Below are 24,735 nucleotides of genomic sequence, written 5' to 3'. Positions count from 1 at the left end.
AATGGAGTGCAGCATCTGAAGAACAGATACTACACTTTGATCTTGACCAAAAGGCCAAGAAGTATTATTATGTACATCTATATCAAAAACACTTGTAAACGGTTTTTTTTTTTTTTTTTTTCATTTTTAAATTTTTTATTTCCATACTTTGTGGACCAGGCGCGTACGCAGACCCCACGATGTTAATGAATCATCATTATGCCAGATCAAACATACCCATTCCTGTGTCTCTATATGTTGTTTTTTTTTCAGAATTTATAATTTAACCACGAAACTTATACGTATATATATATATATATATGTACTCATATATAAATTGCAAGCATCATCATATATGTACATATATAGTTGTTATAAATTTTAAAGAAGTAAAATATTTGTTTATTTTCCTAATATTACGCTGTGATTTGGCTTTCAAGCGCACTTGATGCGTATTTTATTATATTTTATAATATATATCTATAATATAAAGCTGAACGTCTGTGTGTGTTTGGTCACGAATAGACTCCTATATGGTTGACTATTATAGAAAACTGATCACATATAATAATAGATGTAAGAAGCTCCGACAGTCAAAGGGGCGGTCTGGTTTCGATCCTGGCTTGAGGTAGTTGCTTGTCTAGCCGCACTGTATGTGGATGACTCTGTGTGTGTGTGTGTGTGTGTGTGTGTTTGTGTGTGTGTGTGATGATTGCTACTTCTTGACAGAACTTTGCCGTCTCTTCAGAGCGACAGTTGTGCATCTGTGTGCACGTGGGTGACTTTTTAAACCAGCTTTAGTCCTGCATAAAAGTACACATATGTGATGTAAAAACGTTCCTTCTTGTAAAGGTGATTGCATAGTAATGTTGTGAATCCTCGAATGTCGTGTCAGACCACTTTTAGATTTGCAGATTAGACCACAAATGTTAGACCACTAAATGTTGCCGGATGTGCTGTAAAGGCTTCCTCATAAGACTGTCCTTCCTGTCTTTGTTTGTGTGATTTCAGATGATTAACAAACCCAGCTTTTGACAAAAGGTATCTGCCACATACAGTGCACTTCAGTTCCTGTTGTAATTTTTCTGTTGTAGTTTTTCTGTTGTAATTTTCCTGTTGTAGTTTTTCTGTTGTAATTTTTCTGTTGTAATTTTTCTGTTGTAGTTTTTCTGTTGTAGTTTTTCTGTTGTAGTTTTTCTGTTGTTGTTTTTCTGTTGTAGTTTTTCTGTTGTAATTTTTCTGTTGTAATTCTTCTGTTGTAATTTTTCTGTTGTAGTTTTTCTGTTGTAGTTTTTCTGTTGTAGTTGTTCTGTTGTAATTTTTCTGTTGTAATTTTTCTGTTGTAGTTTTTCTGTTGTAATTTTTCTGTTGTAATTTTTCTGTTGTAATTTGTCTGTTGTAATTTTTCTGTTGTAGTTTTTCTGTTGTAGTTTTTCTGTTGTAATTTTTCTGTTGTAGTTTTTCTGTTGTAGTTTTTCTGTTGTAGTTTTTCTGTTGTAGTTTTTCTGTTATAATTTTTCTGTTGTAATTTTTCTGTTGTAATTTTTCTGCTGTAATTTTTCTGTTGTAATTTTTCTGTTGTAATTTTTCTGTTGTAGTTTTTCTGTTGTAGATTTTCTGTTGTAATTTTTCTGTTGTAATTTTTCTGTTGTAATTTTTCTGTTGTAGTTTTTCTGTTGTAATTTTTCTGTTGTAATTTTTCTGTTGTAATTTTTCTGTTGTAGTTTTTAGACAACAAGATCTACACGCTGTTCTTTAAAAGTCTTACAACTTCCTCTGATGGTTTTTCTCCAAAGTGATCAACTATTCGCTTGGGTTTCCCAGTTATGTACATCCATCTCACGTATTTCCAAGTTGTTTTTCAGAGAATCCTTAAACGTTTTTCTTGGTTCATGCTGTAGTCTTTTACTTCTATCCATCTCGCTATACAACAGTTGTTTAGGAAGTCTTTTGTCCTACATCCAGACCAAGTGTCCAGTCCAGCACATTTGATTTTAGAACGATTTTCATTTCTATACTAGTACTTTTTGAGCGTTCAAGAACTACAGTGCCACGCGTTAGAGTCCTCCAGTTAATATTAAGTAATTTTCCGGATACAACTTTGGTGAAACCTTTCCAATAACTTGAGATGCCTCCTATATGTTGCCCAGGTCTCTGGCCCATATAACAGCATAGTGATAACGAATGTTCCGTAAACACTTAGTTTATATATATATATATATGTAAACATATATATGCATGCACATATATACATATACAGAGTGACCCAAAAGAAACGGGCCCCAACTCTAATTAGGCCCCGTTTCTTAGTGTTTTGTCCGAATAAAATGAAACTTTGGTCATAACTAGTTTATTATATTCAAAAATCACAGCAAAACACTAGGGTCTTTGGCTTTTTTTCTCCGTTCTACAACATATGTTCTACATGGCCTCCATTTAGCTTTTGTTTTCTTTTTTTGGGGGGGTTCACACATGCCTATATATGAATATAATGAATATGTATACTTATATATCTAAATATATGTTTATTCATAACTGATAATTTTGCTAACAGCATTTCATTTCTTCCGGTGATATTGAAAATCCATTGATTACAACTCTTTGTTTCAAACAATACATTCCTAACTTGAATTCCGGGATATTAGGGATCCAAGGGGAAACTCAGTGGTAATTGAATATTGAACTCATTCGGATATTCGACTGCCCAGGTTGTATGATATTCCTTTTCCTATAACTTTTAAGCACCATCTAAATAATTTTAAATAACATTTTCAATATATGTGCTGAAAAGCAAAAAATACGTTTATTCATTGTTGAACGTTTTGCTAATTGCATTTCATTTCCTCTGATGATAAGTACCATTATTGAAAATCCATGGATTAAGGAAATAAATATAAACTTTCTCCATATATTTCTTGTTTCAAACAAGAAATTCTTAACTTGAATACATTTTCATCAACAGACTTTAACTTTAATCATTAAATTTGCTTTTATTTCATTTATTTTTTATTTTACATTTCCTATATTTTTTCTCTCGTTGTTTTTAAAGGACATGTACATCTTTGCAATATTTATGACTATAATAAATGCCGGTTTCATTTAAGGCCATAACCAACAAATTCTAGTATTGTTACAAGTATAATTTGCTGATTTTTTCAGTCCTCTGATGAGAAGAATAGCGAGAATAGTATTCTTTGAAACTCCGCGGAATAAAGAATTTGTAAATTGTTTTTTGGAGTATCAGTCGAAAAATAAATTTCATTGTAAATTTCAACTTACAGTTTTAATTTTTTTCTCTTTAATTTTTTACCGTTATGAGATATTTTACGCTCCACCAGACTATCTATCCACGGTAAATCACCCTTTTTCTTTGCCCTATTTCCTCTGTTTCACTATTTGTTACCAAGTAAGATGTATGTCTTACTTGTAGTTTCATTAAATACTTTTCCAAACGAAATCCGATCCCGCTTTTTTCTAATCCCTACCCTCTGATGAGAAAAAAAAGTATTTCTTCGAAACTCCGCGGATTAAGGACTATCCACTTATTTTGTGTTTTCTTTTTAAAATTAAATGTTTTAACTCTTTTTCAAAGTATTCTTTAACATGTTTTATTAACTACTTTTTCTTATATATATATATATATATATATATATATATATATATATATATATATATATATGTAGTAAGTTATGTAAATATTTATGGTAATTAAGTTACACAGATCAAAGTGAAAACTTAGGCCAATAAACAACCGCCAATATAAAATAATACCAATACCTCTGCTGCGACAGAATCGTACTTTTCCCCTCTTCCTTATCTCTCCCACCACACTCCTTTTCTTCAGTAGACCTCCCTCCAAAACCTCTACTGCTCACATTCACAAAGTATAAGCCCCACTTTCTTTCAAAGCGTAAAATACATTCAATATCTATAATATAAAGCTGTGTGTGTGTGGTCACGAATAGGTTCCTATATTGTTATTTAAAAAAAAACTGGTTACATATAATGATAGAAGATGTATCGAGGATCAGGAATGGGTATGTTTGGTCTGGCAGAACGGTGGTTCATAAAAATTGTGGGGCCTGCGTCCGCGCCTGGCCTCCAAAGTGTGAAATAAGAAATGAAAAAAAAAAACGTTTACAAGGGTTTTTGATATAGATGTACATAAGAATACTTTGGTAAGTATGTTTCAACTTAAATAGGGATGGTATAATAAAATTGTGGTGTCTGCATTCACGTCTGTACTCCATGGAAATATGACACAAACTTTAATAAAGACTTTTCATATATATTTGCGTAAGGTTTTTTAAAAGGGGTGAGGGTCCACAGTAACACCTTAAATTTAATCTTAATTCACGTTAGCTTTTATTTTATTTTATTTTTTTTGAGTTGAATTATATTGTATCGAATAAATTCACCTCATAAATTCACGTTCTTATTGTGAAAAGTCGGATCTTTAGACAATTCTCGACACAAATTTTGCATAACTCTGTTTTTTCTTCTCCACTTGCACGTAGCACTCTTTTGAAAATAGATAAATAAATAAGAAAAAATAAGAACGCTACTTGTTATCGTGTCAAAAGAAGGAAAAAATCCTGCTCACATGATTACGTTTCTTTTTAAAAACACTTACATAACCTTTTTATTTTTATTTATATATCTGTTTAAGCTTTTTTGTCAGTGTATTAGAAGGAATTCAGTTGATTACAACCATTTATGCGCGTTCTTTACTTTACAATAGTACAGCCCTGAATCCGACGGCACAGTACTACACCGTTCAATACTGTAAAACTGAAACAAAGCTGTTCTGCTTGAAAAGGGCGCCATTTTCTTCTCATTCATATTTATATCGATTCTTTGCTTTAAAAAACTAAAGTAATTACGTGTTTACATTTTTAATATCCCATTTTGCTGTTTCGGATTATTTTACTAAAGTAAATAAAGCTTCATTATTTTTCAAAACTGTTTTTGTTTCTTTGTTTTTCGATATTTCGTCGATATTATTTAGTAAGAGTGTTTAGCAGAAAAGCCAACAAACGACTACCCGAAAAAATAAATATACAAGAAATAAATGTCACCATAGTCAATAAAAGTTCAGTTCATGTTTTTTTGTTGTTTTGAAATAGTTTTTAATGCTCTTTACTTGAAATAATTTCAGCGAACCGAAGTTAAAACGAAATTTGAGGCGATAACTACTTAAATGAATTTTTATATAAACTACACATGCCATAATCGAATATTCCTCAAGCACAAAATAACGGAAAATATTAAAATATGTTTATAAATATTCCTTACGTTGACGTAACTCTCTTAAATTGCTAACACCGAATGCCCAAATTGAAAACGGGGCTCTCCATTTCAAAGTCGCTGCCAGTTTGATTCTTTTAAACCACTTCGTGAATTAAAATTTTTTTTTTCACAAACTACTTAAAAATAGAAACCAATGAACTTTTTTACCATAAAAGTAACTTTTATTGACTATGGTAACATTTAGTTCTTGTATATTATTATATATATAACATTTTATCTTTGTAAGGAAACATCATTTTGTTGGTCACTCTTGGCTACGAATGGAAACAAAGTTGATATAAAAAATATATTTTCGCGAAAATTATCTTTACGTTCATCATATTTTGCTTGGGAAAAATTTTTGAGTATCAAAATCTATCTCTTTACAACCCCCTCCTTTTCATAACCTATCATACTTTCATCAATCACAGTCCATTTTCTGTAGGCTGTTTTTGAACCCAGTCAACGACGGGTACTTCTGCTAGTCTATAATATAAAGCTGAACGTCTGTGTGTGTGTGTGTGTGTGTGTGTGTGTGTGTGTGTGTGTGTGTGTGTGTGTGTGTGTGTGTGTGTGTCTGGTCACGAATAGGCTCCTATGTGGTTGACTATTATAGAAAACTGATCGCATATAATGATAGAAGATGTATCGAGACACAGAAATGGATATGTTTGATTTGGCATAATGATGATTCATTAAAATTGTGGGGGTCTGCCACGCGCCTGGTCCACAAAGTATGGAAATAAAAAAAAAACGTTTACAAGTGTTTTTAATATAGATCTACATAATAATACTTTGAGTAGAGATGGTATAATAAAATTGTGGGGTCTGCGTTCGCGCCTGGCCTCCATAGAATGAAAATAGGCACAAACTATAATAAAGACTTTTCATATCTATCTGCGTAAGTATATTTTGATAATTATGCTTCAATTTGAAGAAATATGGTATAATAAAATTATGGGGTGTTCGTTCGCGCCTGACCTCCATAGAATGGAAATATATCGCAAAGTTTAACAATGTTTTTTTAATATAGATCCACAGAATATTGTGATAAGTGAATCAGTATGAACAGGTATGGTATAATACATTATGGGGTTTATCTATTTTATTTTTATATTTTGTTTTGGTTTTGATACCCCCAAATTCGAAGCTATCTGTTTACAACCCTTCCTTTTCATAATCTATAATACTTTCATAAATCAGAGTCCATTTTCTGTAGGCTGTTTTTGAACCCAGTCAGCGACGGGTACTTTTGCTAGTATATATCTTATAGCATTTCGACAAAATAGAGGAATAAAAAGGAACAAACCGAATTATGTATTCATCAAAGTTTTGTCTTTATTTCATCCAGAGGAAGTCCCGAAATAAAAAGGAAACGTTGATGAACACATAACTCGGTTTGTTCCTTTTATTTCTCTCTCTCTCTCTCTCTCTCTCTCTCTCTCTCTCTCTATATATATATATATATATATATATATATATATATATATATATATATATATATATATATATATATATATATTCTATTTCTTTTAGTCTCTTTCTCTTTCTGTTCCACTCGTTCTCGGAAACTATGGTTAAAGTTTTGTATGAACCTTTGTCATGATAAAGTGTAGCGAATTAAGTATTATGATATCCATTCGATACCCTGTTAGAGATTTATAAGTATTAGTTACCATAATATTATATTTATTCTTGAAGTTTTCCCGAAAACTATTGAGCTGATCTAGCTGAAATTTTGTATGAATTTGTAATGATAAAGTTCATCATATTTTTTTGTTCCAATCAAGAGTGGCCTTGATTCGGGAACTGGATTACATCCACGTTGTGTCTAACTTGGTTCTCGTGAGGAGACACGTACATAGAAACAGTTTTTCTATTTGAAGGGGGTGTATGGACAAGAAGATAATTAATATACCACGTTCTTTATTATAAAGTGGAAGGTGGACGTCATCTAGCTATGCTGTTACAATGTACTTTTACTCAAATCGATTTATCGTAATATAAATTGATTTACGGCGTGTCGTAAACGCAACGCAGTTTCATTCGCCGTATATCAACATTTAAATGGCCGTAAATGGGTCTGGAGTTCCATTAAACGAGCGGAAAGATTGAATAAAGAAGGACACGCCATAGTTCTTGCGTAAGCGAGCTGTAAATCTCAATAGCGATTTGACCGACATGTTAACAAGCTTTCATGTAGGAAGCTTCATAAAAGAGAATGAGATCAAAGCAGTGGCCAGGTGTTGCCGCCTGCCGATCCTTTTCTTTTGAAGCGTAATTGCTTACGCAATGCAGTATTGCCAATGAAGAGTTTCAAAATCCGCTAGATCGGAACAAAAAGCCTCCAGAAAACCGCTAGATTTTAACCTTTTTTTTTTTTTTAGCGTACATAAAATAATATGAATACACGAGCTGACTTCTATAAGTTTGCAGACAGATTTCGTATGAGCACTTTTATTGATAGTACACACATTGAACTCTTGTCCCCTTCAAGTAATCTCCTCCGGCTGCAATGCACTTGTACCGTTCCAACAACTAATGGAAGGTTCTTGTGTGAGCTTGTCAATGACCCTTGTTACAGCCTCTTTTCATCTCCTCAACTGTCCCATAACGACAGTCTCTAAGGTTTTCCTTGAGCTTAGGGAATAACGAAAAGTCAGAGCGAGCAAGGTCTAGACTATAGGGAGGGTGATGGGCAGAAATCAGAAGCTCACGCTGTTAATGCTGAAGTCCCTCAGGGGTCCATTCTGGGCCAAACTCTCCTCCTGGTCTACATCAATGATCTCACAAATCACATCCTAAGATCATTCGTAGACATTTATGCAGACAACATTGTCATATATGGCAATACTTCAAAGGCCGTAAACGACCAAGTTCTCTCTGATTTTCTCTCCTCTGATCTTGATCACGTGGTGCAATGGGGAAAGAGGTGGCTGGTTAATTTTAATGCATCTAAGGCCAAGCTACTCTCTTTCCATCATGAACGCTCTGACTCCCACGTAGCATCAATCGAAATGAATGGCTCTCGTCTTGGGGAGGCTCCATGTTTTGACAAACTTCTAGATCTGGCCTTTACTCTTGATCTGAGATGGAACATGTACATGAACGTACAGCAAATCCGTTGCCAAGGCAGCTGGAAAAATGGTGCCATCGTTCTACGGCACCAGTAGATATCTCACTGCTGATGCAATTCTCTACCTGTATAAGAGCCAAAGATGGAGTACTGTTGCCACATCTGGGCAGGAGTTGCTAGAAGCAGCTTATCCTGCCTTGACTTTTCTCTTCCCTGCAACCTCTTTCCCACAGAAGAGACGTTGCGAGCATGTCTCTGCTTTATTGTTATTTTCATGGCAAGTGCTCGTCTGAGCTCCAATCTATGGTCCCCTCCCCTTTACTGACTTACACGAAAAACACTCATCTAGCTGAAACTATTATCAATAATTTCATCCACTCTTTATCCGTGCCTAAACCTAAACGCAGATTCCATGAATAAAGCTTCTTTCTTAGAATTGCACGCCTGTGGAACTCTGTTCCGTTTTCCTGCTTTCCAACCGACTACAATATGGTTGTGTTCAAGTCCAACGTGAACAAATTCTTGTTGAGCTATCTCCTTAAGTAATCCAATTTACTAAGTTCTCTTTGATCGCTGTATACTCATTAACCCTTGTCCTCGTGTGGTCTCCGGGCCTTGATAAGTGGTGACTTCATTAAAAAAAAAAAAATTTCAAGCAAACAGCAAAAATATTATTTCTGTGTGCGTGTGACGTAGTTTACTATCTCGCTCTTTAAAGAGCTGTCTCTCGCCGTGGGGGGGCTGTACCCTTTTGTAAAGACTTTCTCTCTTTGTAAAGCGCTATCTTTTTCTGTAAACGTTATCTGTCCCTTAGTAAAGGGTTGCCTCTCTCTGTAAAAGCTCTCGGTCTCTCTGTAAATGACTGCGTCTTTCTGTAAGGCCTGTCTATCGATCTCTATCTTTCCCTTATGATTTTCTCTCTCTCTCTCTCTCTCTCTCTCTCTCTCTCTCTCTCTGTAAAGAACTGTCTATCCCTGTAAACGGATATCACTCCCCTTCTCTTTCTTTCTCGCTCTCTCTTTCTCTTTCTCTCTCTCTCTCTCTCTTTCTCTCTCTCTCTCTCTCTCTCTCTCTCTTTCTCAATTTCTCTGTAAAGTTTGTCAGTTTTTGTAAAGGGCTATTTCTCTCTCTGTAAGGGTTGTCTCTCGTTATAAAGGAAACATCGTTTACATGGAACATGAAGTGAAATAGATACATTGAGAACATTTCCAAGGCTGCTGCTAGGAAGGTGGGCTCTCTCTACCATGCTAGAAAACTACTTACGCCTGAAAGTATCTTGTACCTCTATAAGGCCACCATTCGCCCATGTATGGGGTACTGTTGTCACAGTGTGGCTGGTGCATCTACTACTTGTCTCTCATTCTTGGACAGGATTCAAAAGAGAGTCACCAACCTGATAGGTCTTGAACTGTCATCTAGGCCTCAGCCTCTGTCCCATCGACAAAATGTTGCATCCCTTTGCCTGTTCTACAAGTATTTTAATGGTGAATGCTCTGACGAACTGCAAGCACTTGTACCCCCTCGACGTGAATACCCCGACAAACCCGACAAGCAGCTAAATCCCACCCCTTCACAGTAGAGATCCCTAGGTGTAAGAAGGCCTTCTACTGCAGTAGTTTCTTCCCCAGAACTACTAGACTTTAGAACTCCCTTTCGGGATTCTGCTTTCCCAACTGTACTGACATGCAGAAGTTCAAGTGTAACGTGAACAGACATCTTGCTGCTCATCTCCCTTCATAATACCCCTGCAAATTATGTCCCCGATAATAGCCCCCTACTTCAAAGTGGCACTGTGCCTTGTTTGGGGTGAAAATTGAATTAAAAAAAATAAAGCGCTGTCTTTTTTCTGTAAGGGATATCTGTTTCCTGTAAAGAGCTTTCATTCTCTATAAAGTCTGTCTCTTTAAAGGGCCGTCTCTGTAAAAGTCTGCATCTCTCTATAAGAGCTGTCTCTCCCTGTAAAGGGTCATATATTCCCGTAAGGATTCTCTCTCTCTCTCTCTCTCTCTCTTTCTATCTCTCTCTCTGTCTATATATCTCTTTCTATCTCTTTCTCTCTATATCTCTCTTTCTCTCTTTCTCTCTATCTCTCTCTCTCTTTCTCTCTATCTCTCTCTCTATCTATCTATCTCTGTATCTCTCTCTCTCTCTCTCTCTCTCTCTCTCTCTCTCTCTCTCTCTCTCTCTCTCTCTCTCTCTCTGTAAGAGTGGTGTTCCTTCATACGCGCAACAATGGAAAAGTTGAGACTGCGTTTTCTCCTGAAGCAGTTGAGTTTATTCGATTTCATACAACAGTCGGGCACCGCATCACCAAATTCTCCGATAGTTTTGAATTCACAGGAAACATTTTAAACCATGTGTATATTCTCTCGCCTACGAGAATAAACTAGCTAAAAACCTCTCTGTTCAAATCTCACCTCAAAAACTGATCTCGTCTAAACTCTCGTTAAACCTTGCCAAATCTCGTTCTCACAAAACAGTGCCCCGCTGCAGGTGTTTAGCCCCGTTAACCTCTCTGACGTGACTCCATGACCTTTTCCTGTCACACCAGCCGTCTGGTTTTGAACTCAAACGACTTCGCAAACAAAAACTAGCGCCCGTTTCTGAAACCTACAGTCAAAACTGCTAACGAAGGGTCTATTGAAAGTAGGTTAAGTGAAACCAGAAATTGTAGCCGCCTGGGTGGAAAACGAAATCTCCAGATTTCATTTAAAAAAAACCCCGCTAAATCCAAATATTAAATCGCTAGATTCTAAACAAAATCGCCAGATCTATCGAGTAAACCTCTAAATGGGCATCGCTGACACTACGGTCAACAGAAAGAGATTAGCGACTCAAGCCTCGCTCTGAAGTAGACCATATTTTTTTCTTTATTAATCAATAATTAACTAGCGCGACCTGTGGAAATTCGACAGAGGACTCATTCATATGAAATATATTGATGTTGACATTCTCTAGATGTTCAGCATAAATGGAGATGCTCTGATATTATTGTAGCTTTTTTTATTAAAACAGCAAAAGTATTTATCTAAGCTAGCACGGACGGACGGCGTAACCCGGTTGTAAAATAGGCCTAAATATGATATTTTAATTTTTGCAGACTTCGTATATATTATTATAGAGTTAATATTCTATCGATTATTATATATTATGAAGTTGCGATTTCAATATATATATATATATATATATATATATATATATATATATATATTTGGGTGTATCAGTTATAATCGAAACCGAAACCAAAACTTATGAAGAATTCTTGGTAAAATTATTTATTACAAGAAATGGAAGTCCATAGCAATTAAACGACAGTCACTCGGACGTAAGCGTGACACACAAAATAAATAACACGCGTGCTATCCTATTAATCTATAATACTCACCAGTCTGTTTAAATGTATGTATGTATGTATGTATGTATGTATGTCAGGTCATATCATATGCTACTGGTACCATGTAACCCAGTACTACCTGGCTCATAGTCGGGTCACCGGCGACTAAACTGGTTCCCTCACCAGACTTGTTTGGTGAGGAGCGTGGCTAGTCTCCCTGAAGGATTAAAAGCAAGACCTTCCAAAGGACGAATGAACCCTTTTTCGGGGTCAACAGCCAACTAACACCGTGTGTGTTTGTGTGTATGTATGTGTGTGTTGGGGTGGAGAGGGTTCCCGTAATTTGTGGTGAAGGCAACCTTTCTAGGAGAAGCAAATCTCTGATTTAAAAAAACATAAAGCGGGAGACCAGTACCCACATCAAGCTGGTCTGCAGTTTAACTTGTTGCTGGCTATCTTGCTCTTGCTTGTTGCTGGATGTTAACATTTTGAACCGAGAGAGAGACTTAGCTGTCGTACAAAGCTAATACTCTGTAACATCATCTGTGTATAGATACTCCCTCAGGCATTTGTCTATTAAAATGGTCCTGTGGCGATGGATGTCATTTTGGGGCTCATGGACTTTAAGCGTCTGAGGGAGTGGCACTCGTCTGACAAGACGTTGCAATCATCATCATTATGTATGTATGTATGTATGTATGTATGTATGTAACTTTCGACGGAGGCGACGGATTTTCACATAATCAATATCATTTTTAAGCTCGACATCTTGGACGCCAAATATCGAAAAATTTGCCAAAAACATTAATTCGTTCATCCTCAACTGGGTAGGTTTTTAGCAAGAGGAGTCGATTTTTTCACTGACATTTTTGCAAGTCGTTCAAACCTCGCGTCCACAACCTCGCATAAAAGACGTTATTTCGATTGCCCGTGACGTCACAATCGCAATGGGCGCATCGATAAGACCGGGCCTTTATAATCCTTATTAATCCTTAACTATGCATTGAACTGATACCACAACACTTAGTTCGCTGCACCTTATGATAACAAAGGTCCATTCCAAATTTAAACCAGATCGACCCAGTGGTTGACGAGAAAACTTCTACAGTAACTGTAATATAGCCCTATTAATCCCTATTAAGCTGTAAATATGCATCGAACGGATACCACAGAAGAGACGTTCCGAGCCTATCCTTGTTTTATCGTTATTTCCATGGCAGGTGCTCGTCTGAACTCCAATCTCTCGTCCTCCTTCGCCAATCTTTCACGAAAAACACCCGTCTAGCTGAATCCACTGTGAAAAATTTCCCCCACTCTATATCTGTGCCTAAATCAAAACGTGGATTCCATGAACAAAGCTTCTTTCTTAGAACTGCACGCCTGTGGAACTCTGTTCCGTCTGCCTGCTTCCCACCGGACTACAACTTGGATGTCTTCAAGTCCAATGTTAACAAATTCCTAATGAACCGCCCCCTTAAGTAAACACTTAATCAAATCTCCACACTAACGTAATGTACTTGCAATAACCCTTATCCCTGAGTGGCTTCCGGGCCTTGATAAGTGGTGATCACTGTGTAAAAAAAAATAAAATACCATATTACTTAATTCGCTGCAGCTCAGTAGTTTACGAGAAAAAAATGGGATGGACGGGCAAACAAACAGACAAACAGAAATATTACTAGTAAAACTTGATGAGTCGTAGGAGATGTCCTTTTCTCTTCCTTGCAACCTCTATCTCACAGAAGAGATGTTGCGAGTTTGTCTCTGATGTATCGTTATTTTCATGGAAAGTGTTCGACTGAGCTTCAATCTATGGTCCCCCCTCGCCAAACTTTCACAAGAAACACTCGTCTAGCTGAAAACACTATCAATAATTCCCCCCACTCTTTATCTGTGCCTAAACCTAAACGTAGATTCCATGAACAAAGCTTCTTTCTTAGAACTGCACGCCTGTGGAATTGTCTTCCGTTTTCCTGCTTTCCGGCTGTCTATGATATGGTTGTCTTCAAGTCTAACGTAAATAAGTTCTTGATGAGCCGTTCCATATAAGTTATCAAATTTACCAAATTTTCATTACTAATGATTACTATATTGTCCAATTTCTACTGTACACTCTTTAACCCTTATTCTTGAGTGGCCTCTTGGCCTTGATAATGTGGTGATGCCTATGTAAAAAAAAACAAAAAAACTTATGAAAATTGACATAAGTTTCTCAGACTTAGAATCCTGTCCACGAAATCATACAGCAATGTCTACATTAGCAACTAAGTGAGTTTTTGTGTTGAAATTTGCATTTAGAAAAATAATACGTGCTAATACATTCTTCGAAAATCTTATCACCACGGGGATCGACTATTATACTTTTCAAAAACAATCTATATATTAATAGGAGAGAGAGAGAGAGAGAGAGAGAGAGAGAGAGAGAGAGAGTGTGTGTGTGTGTATGTGTGTGCGTGTGCGTGTTATTTATTTTGTGTGTCAAGCTTACATCTTTTTTCTTCCGACTGACTGTCGTTTAATTGTTATGACTTTCCATTTCTTGTGATAAATAATTTTACCAAGAATTCTTCATAATTTTGGTTTCGGTTTCGATTATAGCCGATGTCGCTGAGTCATCTATTATTTTATAAATAATTTTACCAAGAATTCTTCGTAAGTTTTGGTTTCGGTTTCGATTATAGCTGATGGCACTCAAGTAATTTATTTCTTGTAATAAATATTTTTACCAGGAATTCTTCATAGGTTTGGTTTTTGTTTCGATTAAACCTGAAGGAACTCAAGTTATCTATATATTTATATATATATTTTTTCATAAGTTTTGGTTTCGGTTTCGATTCAAGCTGATGCACCCAAGTCATATGGATATATATATATATATATATATATATATATATATATATATATATATATATATATATATATATATATATATATATATATATTATTTTTGAAATCACAATTTTATAATATGTAATAATCGATAGAATATTAACTCTGCGATAATAAATACGAAATTAAAATATCATATTTAAGCGTATTTTACGACCAAGATTTATTTACATACTTATTTACCACTATTGTGGGAATATTGTTCTTGTTCCATACATCTGTTTATATCAAAATACACTTCTTACCATCGAATCCATCGAGAAGTTTCATCTAGATAAACGGCGTTTAATTATTTATGATGTACTAACAGGGGATGCCAGGCCCTTGCTGAGTCATAAAATACGCTTAAATATATTTTATTTCATGCAGATTTCGTATTTATTATTACAGAGACAATTCTCTAATAATATTATATTCTTTGAGACCTTCTCTTTGCAAGCAAAAAGAAAATCTTTTAGAACTTAATTTAGTTTCTATGTAATGTTCCCCCCGTTTATTTTTTGCTTTTTTTTTCTCGCCATATTCATATCTTTTTCTTTTTTTTTTTTTTTTAAACGTATTTTCCTCGATTTAGCTCCGTTGAGCGAGGAACGAAACCTGGTTAGCTAACCTTTATTTTCATTTTTTATTTTTTAAATCATCACGTTGATTGGTCTGTATTTAGATATTATTAAATTCTGTACCCCCCCCAAAAAAAAATAATTTCTAATATTATATTGTACCTAATATATAGTACTAATTTCAACAGTCAAAATAAAATGACTTGAGTGCCTTCAGCTAGAATCGAAATCAAAACATTTGGCGGTTGAGCCGGGTTTCCTACAGTTTGAGCTATAGCAAGATAGACGAAAAAGATGTATCGATACAGCTATGGCGAGATAGGTAAGAAAGATTTAATATTAATTGACTGGAAGAAATGAATTGAATTTGGGCATGCGCAGAAAGAAGTAAAAAGCTCTCTCTCTCTCTCTCTCCCCCTCTCTCTCCCCCTCTCTCTCTCTCTCTCTCTCTCTCTCTGTAAGAGCTGTCTCTCGCTATAAACGGATGTGTGTATTTGTAACAGCTGTCTCTTTATGGAAGGACTCTCTCTTTGTTTTTTTCAAGGAAGTCACCACTTATCAAGGCCCAGATGCCATTCGGGGATAAGGGTTATTACGTGTACAGTAATCAATGGGATAATATCATAATAATCATTAGTAATGGAGATTTGATAAAGTGTCTTACTTAAGGGGGCGGTTCATCAGGAATTTGTTTATGTTGGACTTGAAGACATCCAAGTTGTAGTCAGGTGGGAAACAGGCAAACGGAAGGGAGTTCCTCAGGCGTGCACTTCTAAGAAAGAAGCTTTGTTCATGAAATCTACGTTTTGATTTAGGCACGGATAAAGAGTGGGGAAAATTTTTGACAATGGTTTCAGTTAGATGGGTGTTTAAAGGACTGTGTGTGTGTGTGTGTGTGTGTGTGTGTGTGTGTGTGTGTGTGTGTGTCTCTCTCTCTCTCTCTCTCTCTCTCTCTCTCTCTCTCTCTCTCTCTCTCTCTCTCTCTCTCTCTCTGTGGTAAGCTGAAATCTGAATTTTGTATTTCAACTTGCCGAGCGTGTTATTCATCCATCCAAACAAAGATTTTACTTGTTATAAACCATCTTTGGTGAGTAATCTCCCAAGCAAGAGTGACCGTTATCTAGCGTCAAAAATAATCCTGTGTCGGCAGTAAAAATGTTTTTTGTTAAACAAGAACTGGGCAAACTTGGGTTCTTGTACCGGAAAAATATCCAGTAAATAAAACGTTGTTTAGTAAATCGTTATTTTTTTTTTTATTTATTTATTTTTTTTCATTTCCATACACCAAACATGGATATAACTATCACTAAAACATTCGCTGGGTCATAAGCTTCATTTCGGTACTTTACTTGCCTCGGTGGGTTGCCGGTAGGCTGAGATAAACCGCATCACACACACACACACACACACACACACACACACACACACACACATAGTAAATCGAACTTACTAAGGAAGATAATAACTTCCGGTGAATACCGGAAAAATATGCAGTAAATAAAACGTTGTTTAGTAAATCGTTATTTTTATTTATTTATTTTTATTTTTTTTTTTTGCATTTTTTGCATTTTTTTGCATTTCCATACACCAAAAATGGCTATAAATATCACTAAAACATCCGCTCGGTCACAAGCTCCATTTCGATACCTTAGTTGCCTGGGTGGGTTGCCTGCAGGCTGAGATAAACCGCGTCACACACACACACACACACACACACATCAGGAAAATTTATAATAATAAGAAGATACGAGGAGTCATTTCAACTTAAAAATCATTTTAAGCATTGTAAGTGGAGAAAATCACATTTTAAATGTGTCCAAAGTCCATGAATACTTAGATAAAGGGGTCGCGAGTACCAAAAGGTTGGGAACCCATGGTACAAGCCCTTAACGATAAGATTTAGGAAGAATCAATTAACACGTTTTTATGCAACTTTCAACACAAAAACTCACTTAACTGTTAATGTATATATATTGTTGTAAGAACGAATCGGCAGAGTTCGAAGCTGGAGACTTTAATTTGCTTTAAAAGTAATTTTAGTAAAACTACACGGCGTTGTCTGGGACCATAAAACTATTTTTTTTTACTTGGGATAAATCACCACTTATCAAGGCCCAAAGGCCACTCAAGTATAAGGGTTAATGAAGGTAAGGTGGTAGTATAGTAATCGTTCATGGTGTAAATTGGATAGAACTTGTTTATATTGGATTTTAAACTACCATGTTGTATTCAACCGGGAAGCAGTCCAGCGGAACAGAGTTCTGGGAAAGAAGCTTTATTCATGGAATCTGCATTTAGATTTAGGCACAGATTATGCTACCATCTCGACGGCCCTCACCCAGAAAAGAAATTACATTTTTTATGTGAAGTGAAAACGTAAAACTTAGGAAGAACGCAATTGTAAGCGCCAAATAAAATTAAGGATGCCTCCAGAGCACTGCTAAAACAAAGTTTCTCCCATACACCGCCTTTCTTTGTAGAGAAATGAAAATAGTAAGGAACCGAAAAATTAAGTCCGGAGTTAAAATTTTTTAATTTGAAAAAAAAAAAAAAAAAATCTGACTCATTTGCCGGGTTGTTGTAATACATGATAACATTAAAAAAAATATGTGCTCAGTTCTTGATAACATTAAATGATAAAAATGGTCATTTGAACCTGAAAGAATGGTTGGTTGCTTTACGGTATATCAACCCTTTTCAGGTTATTTAATGCCGAATCCAGTGATTTTGATTTGGTTGGTTGTTTTTGTTTTACGGCATATCAACCCTTTTCGCGTTATTTAATGCCGAATCCAAAGATTCTGAAGAAAAATTTTTTAAATAGGTCAGAGTGGACCTGGGAGCAATGGTAATTAAAGGGTGGCTCAACACTCCCCAAAGCCCAGAAGCTGGGGCCCTCACCACTGGATATAGTTTAAGGTCATATCCAGGACCCCCATTGAGGGACTTTTACCCTCTGCAGGGGGGGGGGCAGTCGGCGTATTCTAATGCCCCACCGACAGGGCCGAGTGATTTTGAAGAAAAAAATTTTAATAGAATATATTTGTTTGTTTTTTTTTTCAAGTCGGTTTCTATTTAGCCCATAGTTGGGACCCTAACAGGTACTACCACTCCGAATCAGAGTGGACCTGGGAGCAATGGCAATTAAAGGGTGGCTCCACACTCCCAAAAGCCCACGGATATAGTTTAAGGTCATATCCAGGACCTACCTGAAAGAATAAATCGTTTTTTTTTTTATTTTGTTTTTTCTAAATTTTAGATATTATTTTTCTGGGATTACACTGATTAAGTACGGCACAATCACGTTGAGACACTGGTTCTTGCTAGATCACCAAAGTTAAGCAACGTTGAGCCTGGTCAGTACCAGATGGGTGCCTATTTTGAGAAAGCTAGGCGCTGTATGTACCTTCTGGGAAGGTTGGACGTGGAACCAGCACCCTCACCTCCAAAAAAAAAAAAAAAATTAACTCCTTGCTACAAAAGCATCTACAAAGTTGTGGATGACCTATGCTCCTCCAGGGGCTCAAGGCTATGGTATGGTATGGTATGGTATGGTATGATATAGTATGGTATGGTATGGTATGATATAGTATGGTATGGTATGATATGGTATGGTATGGTATGGTATGATATGGTATGATATAGTATGGTATGGCATGGTATGATATGGTATGATATAGTATGGTATGATATGGTATGGTATGGTATGGTACACTGATTAAGAAAAACATTTGTTGGTGTCTGTTGTGTATTTTTCAAGTTTTATCTGGATGTACAAACATACAAACACACTGACAACTGGCGTTTATATAATCATAAAAGATCGTTGCTTCTCCACTATGCTGATGGCATACAACGGCATAACAGATAAGAATCACCGACTACAAATTAGAGGGTCATAAGTTCGATCCTAGTTTCAGACAGATGCTAGTCTAGCCGTGCGGAAAAAATTACTTTTCATTTTTTTTTTTTTTTTTTTTTTTTTTTTTTAATTTTATCAAAATCATTTCGATACCAATTTTTCTATTTTCTTTTAAGCGACAAAATTCGTACAGATTCCACCATGGATGAAGATGACGGCAACAACATGACGTCATGCGGCGACTGTCATTCGAACGACGAATCAATGTTTTACGAAGACGATTACAGATTTATCGATGCGTGTATCGATGGCGACCACGAAGCAGTCCAAGCCATTCTGGAAGATGATTACACGAAGGAGGAAATAAACGAGAGAGACAAGTCCGGAAGAGTAAGTCAATGCTTATTAAGGCCTAGATGCCACTCGATGAATCTTGTATCTTTGTCTTTCATAAAAAAAAGATTACTTGGTACTTCTTAAAATATAGTCGACCAATCAATTTTTTTTTAATATTTTGTTTTAAACAAAAACAATATTACGTACTTAATTGTCATGTCGTAAATAGTAATATATCCAAAAATTACGAAAATTCATCAAGTAGAATTACTGCTGTCGTGTTTTTAGCAAAAACAAAAGGTCTATCGCTATAGGCTATAAATGTTGGAAGCCATTATGATGTAATCTAAATTTTGCGTTTCTAGTTATGTCCCCTGTATGTGACCTCTTCGCCGTCTACTTTATAACATCTACTTTTAACCCTTTATGGCCTGAATTGTGATGTAGATGATTAAAAAATATTTATTGTTAATTTTAGATGGCGGCACACTTAATGTAAGCAACGGACAGTTGCAATCTGGAGGTACTTGGCATCTAACCAACTACTGAACTAATACAAGGCGAAACGATAAAATTGTCGCCATAGAAAAGACGACAGGATTCCATTTCCGTTTGATGAAAACCGGCTTACTATTTATTTTTTTAATTTTATTTCATTTTATTATTTATTTATTTATTTTTGTTGTTGCAGGCCATCTTCTAGTTGTCCAGTTGTGTACAAATCCCAAGAGCGATAGGAGCTTTCTTTCGTGTCTGAAAGTGACACAATGTTCAACAAGCCAATTCAGAGATGTGCCACTGTATAACTCATGCTCCCTAACGATCTAAATTATGACAACACAACCATTGCCAGCACTCTCAAAATGCAAATCTCGACGGATTGACATTAACGGACACAGCTAAACAAAGTTTCCGGCCATGATTATGGTTTTTGGTGTGGTTTCAAGCGAGGGGCATATCATGCCATCTCACATCTTTGAAATCGGCTTGAAAGTCAACACCAAAGTGTACCTGGATGTGTTGAAGAGTGTGATGATCCCCTGCTGCAATCAGGTGGCCGCTGGCAGACACTGGGTGTGGCAGCTGAACTCAGCGCCGGCCCACAAGTCCAAAGAGACCCAGGCTTGGCTTCAGAAGGAATGTTACGAATTTGTACCCTTCCCTCACTGGCCACTCCTCCTCTCGGACCTGAACCCATTGCACTACTTCGTTTGATCATATGTCGAAAACATCACCAACATGACCTCCCACAACACCAAAGCCAGCCTAATCGCCGCCATCTACCGTGAATTCGCTGAGCTCTTGCCGGCGCTTGTGCAAAAATTCAATTCCGGACCCATATCGAGGCGGTGATTGAGGCTGAAGGCGGCTACATTGAATAGATGTCAGCTCTATTACATAATCAAGTTACCTGAATTGATATTTTCAATAAACGCTTTAAAATAAAGCTGTAGTGTTGTTTTCCTTAGAGCGACAAATTTACCGTTCCACCCTGTACGCACAGGGCGTGGTTGAATCAATTCCCACTTTATTTATGCCATTATATTCGTTTATTTACGACTCAGCGAATCAGGTCATAAAATGTTAACGATAAATAAATTTCTACGGAATGAATTTTCGTAGTTTTTGGATATATTACTATTTTCGACACTATCTTAAGAAACACAAGATTAGTTCTATAGCAACGACTAGATGAAAGCGCGTCAAAGTATAGAAAGTATAGACACGCCAACGTATGTTTCTAGATTTTTTTTTTATGAGGATTGGTTATCTATATTTTTTAATACCTTAGCGTGTGTGTTATTTTCTGTGTCACGCTTACATCCGGGTTGTTTAATTGTTATGTACATCCATTTCTTGTCATGAATAATTTTGCCAAGAATTCCTCATAAGTTTTGGTTTCGGTTTCGATTTTAGCTGATGGCATTCATATAATCTATTTTTTTTTAAATAATTTTATCAAGAATTCTTCATAAGTTTTGGTTTCGGTTTCGATTTTAGCTGATGGCATTCATATAATCTATTTTTTTTTAAATAATTTTATCAAGAATTCTTCATAAGTTTTGGTTTCGGTTTCGATTTTAGCTGATGGCATTCATATAATCTATTTTTTTTTAAATAATTTTATCAAGAATTCTTCATAAGTTTTGCTTTCGGTTTCGATTTTAGCTGATGGCATTCATATAATCTATTTTTTTTTAAATAATTTTATCAAGAATTCTTCATAAGTTTTGGTTTCGGTTTCGATTTTAGCTGATGGCATTCATATAATCTATTTTTTTTTAAATAATTTTATCAAGAATTCTTCATAAGTTTTGGTTTCGGTTTCGATTTTAGCTGATGGCATTCATATAATCTATTTTTTTTAAAATAATTTTATCAAGAATTCTTCATAAGTTTTGGTTTCGGTTTCGATTTTAGCTGATGGCATTCATATAATCTATTTTTTTTAAAATAATTTTATCAAGAATTCTTCATAAGTTTTGCTTTCGGTTTCGATTTTAGCTGATGGCATTCATATAATCTATTTTTTTTTAAATAATTTTATCAAGAATTCCTCATAAGTTTTGCTTTCGGTTTCGATTTTAGCTGATGGCATTCATATAATCTATTTTTTTTTAAATAATTTTATCAAGAATTCTTCATAAGTTTTGGTTTCGGTTTCGATTTTAGCTGATGGCATTCATATAATCTATTTTTTTTTAAATAATTTTATCAAGAATTCTTCATAAGTTTTGCTTTCGGTTTCGATTTTAGCTGATGGCATTCATATAATCTATTTTTTTTTAAATAATTTTATCAAGAATTCTTCATAAGTTTTGGTTTCGGTTTCGCTTTTAGCTGATGGCATTCATATAATCTATTTTTTTTTAAATAATTTTATCAAGAATTCTTCATAAGTTTTGGTTTCGGTTTCGATTTTAGCTGATGGCATTCATATAATCTATTTTTTTTTAAATAATTTTATCAAGAATTCCTCATAAGTTTTGCTTTCGGTTTCGATTTTAGCTGATGGCATTCATATAATCTATTTTTTTTTAAATAATTTTATCAAGAATTCTTCATAAGTTTTGGTTTCGGTTTCGATTTTAGCTGATGGCATTCATATAATCTATTTTTTTTTAAATAATTTTATCAAGAATTCTTCATAAGTTTTGGTTTCGGTTTCGATTTTAGCTGATGGCATTCATATAATCTATTTTTTTTTAAATAATTTTATCAAGAATTCTTCATAAGTTTTGCTTTCGGTTTCGATTTTAGCTGATGGCATTCATATAATCTATTTTTTTTTAAATAATTTTATCAAGAATTCTTCATAAGTTTTGGTTTCGGTTTCGATTTTAGCTGATGGCATTCATATAATCTATTTTTTTTTAAATAATTTTATCAAGAATTCTTCATAAGTTTTGGTTTCGGTTTCGATTTTAGCTGATGGCATTCATATAATCTATATTTTTTTAAATAATTTTATCAAGAATTCCTCATAAGTTTTGCTTTCGGTTTCGATTTTAGCTGATGGCATTCATATAATCTATTTTTTTTAAAATAATTTTATCAAGAATTCTTCATAAGTTTTGGTTTCGGTTTCGATTTTAGCTGATGGCATTCATATAATCTATTTTGTTTTTAAATAATTTTATCAAGAATTCTTCATAAGTTTTGCTTTCGGTTTCGATTTTAGCTGATGGCATTCATATAATCTATTTTTTTTTAAATAATTTTATCAAGAATTCTTCATAAGTTTTGGTTTCGGTTTCGATTTTAGCTGATGGCATTCATATAATCTATTTTTTTTAAAATAATTTTATCAAGAATTCTTCATAAGTTTTGGTTTCGGTTTCGATTTTAGCTGATGGCATTCATATAATCTATTTTTTTTAAAATAATTTTATCAAGAATTCCTCATAAGTTTTGCTTTCGGTTTCGATTTTAGCTGATGGCATTCATATAATCTATTTTTTTTTAAATAATTTTATCAAGAATTCTTCATAAGTTTTGGTTTCGGTTTCGATTTTAGCTGATGGCATTCATATAATCTATTTTTTTAAAAATAATTTTATCAAGAATTCCTCATAAGTTTTGCTTTCGGTTTCGATTTTAGCTGATGGCATTCATATAATCTATTTTTTTTTAAATAATTTTATCAAGAATTCCTCATAAGTTTTGCTTTCGGTTTCGATTTTAGCTGATGGCATTCATATAATCTATTTTTTTTTAAATAATTTTATCAAGAATTCTTCATAAGTTTTGGTTTCGGTTTCGATTTTAGCTGATGGCATTCATATAATCTATTTTTTTTTAAATAATTTTATCAAGAATTCTTCATAAGTTTTGGTTTCGGTTTCGCTTTTAGCTGATGGCATTCATATAATCTATTTTTTTTTAAATAATTTTATCAAGAATTCTTCATAAGTTTTGGTTTCGGTTTCGATTTTAGCTGATGGCATTCATATAATCTATTTTTTTTTTAATAATTTTATCAAGAATTCCTCATAAGTTTTGCTTTCGGTTTCGATTTTAGCTGATGGCATTCATATAATCTATTTTTTTTTAAATAATTTTATCAAGAATTCTTCATAAGTTTTGGTTTCGGTTTCGATTTTAGCTGATGGCATTCATATAATCTATTTTTTTTAAAATAATTTTATCAAGAATTCCTCATAAGTTTTGCTTTCGGTTTCGATTTTAGCTGATGGCATTCATATAATCTATTTTTTTAAAAATAATTTTATCAAGAATTCCTCATAAGTTTTGCTTTCGGTTTCGATTTTAGCTGATGGCATTCATATAATCTATTTTTTTTTAAATAATTTTATCAAGAATTCTTCATAAGTTTTGGTTTCGGTTTCGATTTTAGCTGATGGCATTCATATAATCTATTTTTTTTTAAATAATTTTATCAAGAATTCTTCATAAGTTTTGGTTTCGGTTTCGATTTTAGCTGATGGCATTCATATAATCTATTTTTTTTTAAATAATTTTATCAAGAATTCCTCATAAGTTTTGCTTTCGGTTTCGATTTTAGCTGATGGCATTCATATAATCTATTTTTTTTTAAATAATTTTATCAAGAATTCCTCATAAGTTTTGCTTTCGGTTTCGATTTTAGCTGATGGCATTCATATAATCTATTTTTTTTTTAATAATTTTATCAAGAATTCCTCATAAGTTTTGCTTTCGGTTTCGATTTTAGCTGATGGCATTCATATAATCTATTTTTTTTTAAATAATTTTATCAAGAATTCTTCATAAGTTTTGGTTTCGGTTTCGATTTTAGCTGATGGCATTCATATAATCTATTTTTTTTTAAATAATTTTATCAAGAATTCTTCATAAGTTTTGGTTTCGGTTTCGATTTTAGCTGATGGCATTCATATAATCTATTTTTTTTTAAATAATTTTATCAAGA

The 24,735-nt window shown here is 34.4% G+C and overlaps 1 protein-coding gene and 1 pseudogene across 3 annotated transcripts in view; one reads left to right on the top strand and one right to left on the bottom strand.

Moving 5' to 3' along the window:
* Positions 1–66, bottom strand: part of LOC145268917 (U2 spliceosomal RNA) — a 227-nt pseudogene extending 161 nt beyond the window's left edge.
* Positions 1–24,735, top strand: part of LOC145268690 (uncharacterized) — a 307,214-nt gene that overhangs the window by 253,827 nt on the left and 28,652 nt on the right. For 2 of the 3 annotated variants that reach the window (XM_080124205.1, XM_080124202.1), the window contains one exon: positions 19,166–19,379. In XM_080124205.1, the coding sequence (XP_079980331.1) occupies positions 19,191–19,379 (189 nt within the window). In that variant the 5' untranslated portion in view covers positions 19,166–19,190. Of the gene's footprint in view, positions 1–990; positions 1,021–19,165; positions 19,380–24,735 lie in introns of all 3 variants that reach the window. The other variant, XM_080124204.1, reaches the window with a different exon arrangement.

Source organism: Euprymna scolopes, chromosome 44, assembly GCF_053919585.1.
Source record: "Euprymna scolopes isolate OS-2025 chromosome 44, ASM5391958v1, whole genome shotgun sequence".
Lineage (NCBI taxonomy): Eukaryota > Metazoa > Mollusca > Cephalopoda > Sepiida > Sepiolidae > Euprymna > Euprymna scolopes.
This window is presented reverse-complemented; position numbering and strand designations above follow the sequence as displayed.